The sequence below is a fragment of the Diabrotica virgifera genome, chromosome 8 (assembly GCF_917563875.1).
Source record: "Diabrotica virgifera virgifera chromosome 8, PGI_DIABVI_V3a".
Classification (NCBI taxonomy): Eukaryota; Metazoa; Arthropoda; class Insecta; order Coleoptera; family Chrysomelidae; genus Diabrotica; species Diabrotica virgifera.
The window spans coordinates 201,242,995-201,250,914 of record NC_065450.1 but is presented as its reverse complement, the minus strand read 5'-3'; the positions used below and the strand labels follow the sequence as shown (position 1 = coordinate 201,250,914).

The 7,920-nt window shown below is 31.3% G+C and overlaps 1 protein-coding gene across 2 annotated transcripts; it reads right to left on the bottom strand.

Moving 5' to 3' along the window:
* Positions 1–301: 301 nt before the first annotated feature.
* LOC114327812 (DNA repair protein XRCC3) lies at positions 302–6,850 on the bottom strand. Of its 2 annotated transcripts, none has more exons than XM_028276522.2 (5): positions 6,689–6,850; positions 6,477–6,617; positions 6,231–6,419; positions 2,955–3,301; positions 302–523 (listed from the first exon to the last, which is right to left on the bottom strand). In XM_028276522.2, exons 1-5 carry the CDS (start codon positions 6,750–6,752, stop codon positions 320–322), a joined length of 945 nt encoding a protein of 314 aa, XP_028132323.1. In that variant the 5' UTR covers positions 6,753–6,850; the 3' UTR covers positions 302–319. The 2 variants fall into 2 exon arrangements, with proteins under 2 accessions (XP_028132323.1, XP_028132321.1); XM_028276520.2 differs by having other exon boundaries at positions 6,477–6,632; positions 6,689–6,847.
* Positions 6,851–7,920: the final 1,070 nt, after the last annotated feature.

Here is a 7,920-nt window from a genome sequence, read left to right as displayed (position 1 = left end):
TGCTTTATTTCAACATTGGTTCTTAACACGCTTCCATTCGTACTCTTAATCTGCCACGTGAATCAAGTTCTTTGATGACTTGTCCCTTGCTTTAGCAATGCTTTTTAACCTTTCCATCCCTTCCTTTGCTTTCCTTGTTGCTACCTTGTATATCTCTTTATCTTTCTCTGTTTTAGACCTACCTTTTTCTAGTAACTTTCTTCTTTCTAATTCTTAACTCTAACTAATATAAACTATCAGTGCCATTTTTGAGTGACCATGCACACCATACGGATTATTGACAATAACAAGAATACTAAAATAGAAATATATAATTTTATTAACAAAACTTATGCTCTTCACTCTTTAGACCCTCTTCTGTTACATGGAAATAACATTTTCCTTCATGAACATCTGGCGAAAAAATAACTTCAAACGCCCTTAAATCTCTTGAAAATCTTGAAATTTTACATCTATAGTTAATGCTGTTGCTCCAGGCCACTCCCAAACAAGGACTTGAGGTGCCATCCATATTTTCAGTGACCTAAAGATACAAATATTAGTAAATTACAATTTTGTTGGACATAATCAAAATCCTTGGAAAAGAAGATTTTTGAAGTTATACTTCTTTAGGCGCGATTGAGATTGAGGGTGAATTTATATTAATCTGCGCGCATGCGCACACCGACAGTACGGCTTTAGTCGTTATACGGGCTCTGATTGGGTGTTGAAATGATCTGTCAACAATAAATAATTGTTCAATATGAAGGTAAACAAATGTATACTATATTAGTTTTATTGTTGTGAGGACAGAAACAGAAAAGTTTATAATTGTAGTGACTTTTAAATAGTTTTTAAAAGCAACAGGTACGTAATAATTGTAAATGTATCATAGGTACCTACCTATTTGAGCCTACCAAAATACATAGTATGTAATATTTTTATTTACATAATTTGATTACCATCAAAATTTCTATCAATATTCACCTAATATACTGTTTTCTTACTCTATGTTTTGTTGTATTTTTTCAATTCTAAATCATTTCAATTCAAAATCAAAACAATTTGATGTAATTCAAAAATGTCAAAAGTTTAATCCGTTTAGTTAGTCGATCTTCGCACATAATGACACATTGTCTCCGTGGCGAAGCGTTTAAGACGAATGAACCCCAATACCAACCGCGCTGATAAGCTGGTTCGAATCCCAATAGAAACTTTTATTTTTTTATTTTTTTTTATACATTTTATGATTGTAAGTATATTTATTATATAATTTTATTTTCAGAAAATACGTATTTAGTTAAAAAAAATTCCGACAATTAATGTTCAGAAATCATTTGTGGCATGTTTAATTTGTTTGTGTGTGTTTTATTCTTTTATTATTTTAATTTTTGGCACTGTTTTAATAAAAATGTTTGAGAAGTAGTAAGTATAAATTAGTTTAATAATTAAATAAAATATAAATAAAATGTATATTAATTTCGTTTAAATCATATAATAGAAGTATAACTTCTTACGTGCGTACAAAGTACACACACATTCTTTTTTTCTCCTGTAGTTGGCTGTATACCATCAATCACAAAAACTGGAAAAATTCTTTGTAAAAGGTATAAAACTGTATTAAAATCCCTTTAAGGGGCTACATCACAACAAAACGTTTTCGATTTTATAAAAAAATCATCAGTGTTAGATCTAAAAATAAGTATAACTGATTTAATGAATGTAAAGTTGATATTTAAATTTTGACTAAGGTTAGAGCAAGTTGATTATACTTACAGATTGGATGCTAGCTGAGCCACCAAAGAAAAATATTCAGGTAAAAACCCTTTAAATATAACATGGATGCATTAAAGGTGCATACTTAAATAAAATGCCTTATGATGGATACATGGCAACAGGATAATGCCCTTAGGTAATGTATTAAATTTCCCAACACGTGGGATGCAAATTTAGTTGTTTACATTCCAATGACTTAATGCAACTAAATGCAAAATGAGTGATGTTTCTGAAAGGTGTCAAAAATCAAACCGACAACGTGACGTAGAAGTTACCCTGTATCACTACAGCCAACTAATTGTAATAAAAGATTTTAAAAAAAAAAATTATTAACAGTAATAACCAACATCAACAAAGTTGTGGCTATAATTACATTTACCTCGATTATGTAAGATGTAGGTAGAGTATAAAATGATTTTTATAATGCAAATAGAGAATTAGCCAGAATGTATGCAGCCATCTATACATAATTTAAATGAAGTTGAATTAATTAACGCATAATGGATCCATTTATGTTAAAGAACTACATCTGAGACCAAATAATTAAGTGGAAAATATTTTTGGTAAGATGCTTTATTTATATGAATAGGTTGATGATTGTGGTTCGTATTCAAAATTGAAGTAAGTCCAACTATGTTGATGAAAATTTAATTTACTATGAATCAAAAAAGGGGTTGTTGGTTTAAATGTACTAATTGGCAGAGTAAATTAGAGAGTCTGTAGTATGTGGAAGTCTGATATCAAAGTAGTGTTGAAATTAAGATGAGTAGTATAGTCACAGGATTAGACTGATATGATATAATTATATGTAAGTTGATTGGTTATAGATAGCTGAGTGTTTAAATTGGAAGTGAAGACAGAATATTAATTGAACTTAACCTGGGCAAAAGTATGAGGTCCTATTATGTATCGTGACATCTAGGACTAAAAAATGTTTTTGAATTAGGGATTTTTTTTAACAAGTTATTGAGTTGAATTGAAAATGTTTAAAATTGGATGGATGTATGAAGATGTTTTGGAAAAAAAGGTAGCATATTGGTAAAAAAAATAGTAGGTAATGAATAATGAATAATTTATGGTTTGATATCAGAATTGTTTACTGTAATAAGGTGTGATAAAATATGAGATAAACAAATCAATTGACCATTAATTAAAAAGTCTGTTTGGCTGACACATGAACAGTATGGATTGTGCCTTACCTGATTAGTACAAACAATAGCAACAGGGTATTCCTCCTGTATGACATATAGTTGCTCCACCAAAGATAGCAAATCACCACTCCTTAGTAGCAATTCCTTCTCATTTTCACCTTTGAAGGGACCTGCTATAGAATCTAAAACTATTAAACCAATACTTTCCCTCCTCAGTAAGTTTCGCAACTCTTGGGATACACAGTTCGTTAGCTCAGTAATATCTGAAGCATGTTTCAAAAATACATTACTTTCTAAGTTTTCGTTGGACAAGTTGTGGTGAATTTTAAAGAACTGGGCCATCTGGTGAAACCGTTTGGTTGGGAAAACATCTTCTGTGCAAATATAAACAGCCCCTAAAAGTACATTCAACTGTGAGTCGTTAGAAAAGTTAAACAAAATCAAACATGTGATGACAAATGCAGAAATAAACAATTGGGAGAGAGGTAAAGGTGGCATTGAGGAAATTAAAAAATAGAAAATCACTGGGAGATGACCAAATATTAAATGAACTTCTAATTCTAAAGTATCATTACTCAATCAACTATTAAAATGAAAAGAATGGAGATCAAGCTTCCTAATACTTCTCTTCAAAAAGAGAGAGAAATCGGACTTGGAGAGTTACAGAATAGTTAATTTATTAAACAAAATATTAAAATTAACAACCAAAGTAATAACAAACAAACTGAATGAAATTATATCATTAGCAGAAGCATAACAAAGTCTTATGTTGGGAAGATCATGCACTGATGCTATATTTATAATAAGGCAAGTTCAAGACAAATCATTAAAATAAAACAACAAAACACTTTTTTGCGGACCTTAAGAAGGCATTTGACTGAGTCAAATTAAAGGATGTTATCCATTTATTGTGTACAAGAGAAACCATTTATTGTGTACACCTCTAGAAGTAATTAAAAAGATCAAAAACATCTACCAGAACAACACAGTAAAAGTTGAAGAACTAACTGACCCCATTGAAGGTAGCAATGGGGTTCCCTGAGTCCTCTACTGTTAGTTCAACCTGAAAGTAAGAACTAAAAAAAGATAGCAAATGGTAGAAAAACAACTTAAAATATTCTTAGAGATGATACAATACTAATCTCAAAGTGAAGATGATTTACAAAGTATGCTGCTCCAATTCAATATAACCACCAGAAAATTTAAGATGGTAATTTCCCCAAAAAAGACAAAATGCATGGTCATAACAGCAAATCTACTAAGATATAAAGTAGTGTTGGAGGGTCAGATAATAGAAAAAGGGATGGAGTTTCATAGGCGTAACCAGGGGTGGTTTGGGGTTTATAACCACCCCTTTTGGATGTACTTTGAGCTCTATACGCTTAGAATAGAATAGAATAGAAATATGCTTTATTGTCATGAAAAATTTAACAATTTTATAGACAAAGCTTACAAGAATCATAAATAAGAACAATAACAAATACAATTTACTAAAATGATATAAATCGTCAATATAAACGCATATGACACTCAAATATAGATTAAGATTCTACTTATAAATAAGAATACTGTACTTTCTTAATTATTGGTTAAAAAACTCTGCTATTGAATAATATGGTCTTTCAGATAAATAGGCTTTAGTGATTTTACGGAACTTGGGGAAAGATGTTGAAGGAGATGGTTGTAAAGTTTTTTTGCAGAATATAATATAGGTTTCTTTACTAACTCACTGGACGGGATCAGTAAATAGATGTCAAAGGTAGAATTTCTGGTGGAATAGTCATGTCTAGGTCTTGCTGGAAAGACATGTAGATGTTTACAAATTAAGCAAACAGTTTCTAAAATATATAAAGAAGGAAGTGTTAGAATCCTGTTATTTTTGAAGTAGCTTCTGCAATGTGTTGTTCTTCTGAGGCCAAACAGATATCTTATTGCTCTTTTTTGTAATTTAATAATAACATCGGATTCGGTAGCCATACCAGAACCCCAAAAAGGGAGACCATATCGAAGATGGGACTCGAATAAAGAAAAATATGTTATTTTGGAAGAGGCTAAATTAATTTCCTTCAAAACAGATCTTATTGCAAAGCAAGCTGAGGATAGTTTCTTGCTTAACACATCAATATGAAGGGACCATTTAAGGTTGCTATCTAAAAAAATACCAAGAAACTTACAGATTCAATGATACTGATCTGGCTGTTATGAAGAGGTAAGGGTTGAAGAGCTCCTTTATAGGATAATGCTACTGTTTGATCTACGTTAAAAGAGAGTAAATTTGAATCAGACCAGGATTTTATTGTGAGTACATCAGAAGTTATAGTAGCATGAATAGTTGCGATATTTGAGTTGCTCCAAGTGATACTGGTATCATCAGCAAAAAGAAAAACGTTTCCCTCGATTTTTAAGCTAGTGATGTCATTAATAAAGATAAGGAAAAGTAGAGGACCCAATACTGCACCTTGTGGTACCCCACATACAACATTTTTGAGACTAGAATCTGTATCATTTGCTCTAACCAGTTGTTTCCTATTATCCAAGTAAGATTGAAACCAGTTCGAAGAAATACCTCGAATTTCATAGAAATCTAGTTTTTTTATCAAAATGTCGTGATTTACACAATCAAAAGCTTTGGCATAATCACAAAAAACAGTGGCAGTGTGCAGATTATTGTTTAATGATTGATAAACCTCATGTAGTACAGAAAACATGGCATCTGTGGTACATTTATTATTTAAACATATTTTAACACCATTATTATTCCATACCCCCCCAGAGACCTTCAAGTAGATATAACCCCCCCCTTGATCATTCTGGTTACACCTCTGTAGAGTTTAAATATCTAGGCATCGCACCATCTTGCTACAGAAAGCTGAAACAGAAGTGGAAGATGAAGTGAATAGAGCAAAGAGAGCCACAGGTTGCCTGGATGAAACAATATGCAGAAATAAAAATATCGGGAAAAAAATGAAAGGCACAATTTACAAAACAGAAACATGACCTGACACAGAGATTACAAAAAGAACGTTAGAAAGCAGAGATGAAAACCCTTCGAATAAGTGATGGTAAGACACTATGGGACAGAGCTAGAAGTATAGATATATGACAGAGATGCAACATGGAGAAATTAAGAGCTGGGTAAAAAAACAGAAGAATAGAATGGAATGACCACATAAACCAAATGACAATAAATAGAGTAGTAAATATGGCGAGAGATGTTCTATAATAAGGAGACCACAAAAACGATGTAACAACTTACTGGAGGCACATTGAGAGAACAGAGACACGTCTACACAAAAAGAATAAGAAAATCAAAAATATACAAACCTTTGTTTAAACCACCTTCTTCAATTGATAGCTGTACCTGAAGTGCTAACTGGAGACATAACTGTGTTTTCCCAACTCCACTGTAGCCATATATTTCTGTAATTCCGCTGAGAGGTATGCCCCCTCTTATAATACGATCTATACTGTCGCAGCCTGTGGACAGTCTATCCCAGGGTACCAAATCTATAGCTACAATATAAAATATGTTAAGACTAGATGTTCTAAAAAATAGCATACATTAACAACCTTTAAGAATGTTGTTCGGCTTGTGAATGCTTCGGGAAACCTTAATTTTCAGATCTTTTATTTCTTCGGGACTCATACCAGTTATTTTTATTAAATTTTCAATATCGCTGACAAGAAACCCTTGTGGTGTACTGATGCCATCTGCAAAAAGCCTTTCTTGGATTTTGGATTGAAAAAATGAAATGTTATACCAGTTATACCATGACACTTACTTTCACTAAGTTTCTGTTGTACATCTTCAGTTATTTCATTTAAATAATTCGTACCACCCGGCATTGGAATCTAAATTTAAATAAATTCCTTTACTGTAGATTGTAGAAAATATACACCAAAAAGTTAGGCTATGTTAATGTTTATGATGTTTAGTAAACAGTAAACTACAGACTACGACTTCGGTGTATATCTGGTTGCCTATAATCCAGGAATATTGTTTTTACAATAATAATAATAATTATTTAATAATTATAATAGGGAACTTGCACATTTTTTTATTACATAATAATGTTCAGTTTTGTTTAAAAATAAGATTTCCAAAATTTCACGTTTCAAAAACTCATAATAACTTAGAAGTACAAATTTAAAATCTACTATATTTTAAAATAGTTCAAACGACCCGTGACGTCACATAGTTTAACTTTATGGTTATATTTATATTTATGGTTATATTTAGGCATATTCTTCTTCTTTTTCTTTAGTTTATTGGCCTCCACCTACTTGGGTATTTGGTCAGCTCATCGTCGCGAAATAAGGGAAATATTTATATTCTAATGACATTTATCGTATGTCATTGTAATAATATATACCAGTTTGTTGAGATTGGAGTTTGATACAGTTTTTAAAGAAAAGGAAAGAAAGTTTACTATGGAAAATAAAATAAAACACTGTAAGTGTTGTTTTTAGTGCCATTTTGTAAAAGTACAAGTTTTCTATGTTTTTAAAATAGTTCAAACGATCAAACGTATTTTCTACTGACGTTTACAATGTCTAATTTAAAATTATATACAGTTTTGTTTACTTTGTTAGTGCAGAATGTAAGCACACAACCATATGACGTCCTGACGCGTTTTGGGCTAGCTACAATAATTTGAATTTAGAATCGTCTTTATAGGGGCCAAACAGAACACAAAAACAACTTTTTATCTTTAACATGTTTTAAATTATGTTCTGTTGTGATTTATAACATTTTTTTCGAATTTAAAATTGTATGCAAGTTCCCTAGATTCAATTATTTTTTATTCATATTACATATTATGAAGAAGTGGAAGAAATAATTAGCGCAACATGCCAAATGTCCCTTCCAATCAAAAGTCTCTAAAGAACTACTACTACATAGAAGATATAGATATAGATATAAGTCAAGAAATAAATAAACAAACTCAACTCACGAAAGGCCCAATGCCATGATTTAATCTCGGTACAAGTATTAGGTCAAACAACTTCCTCG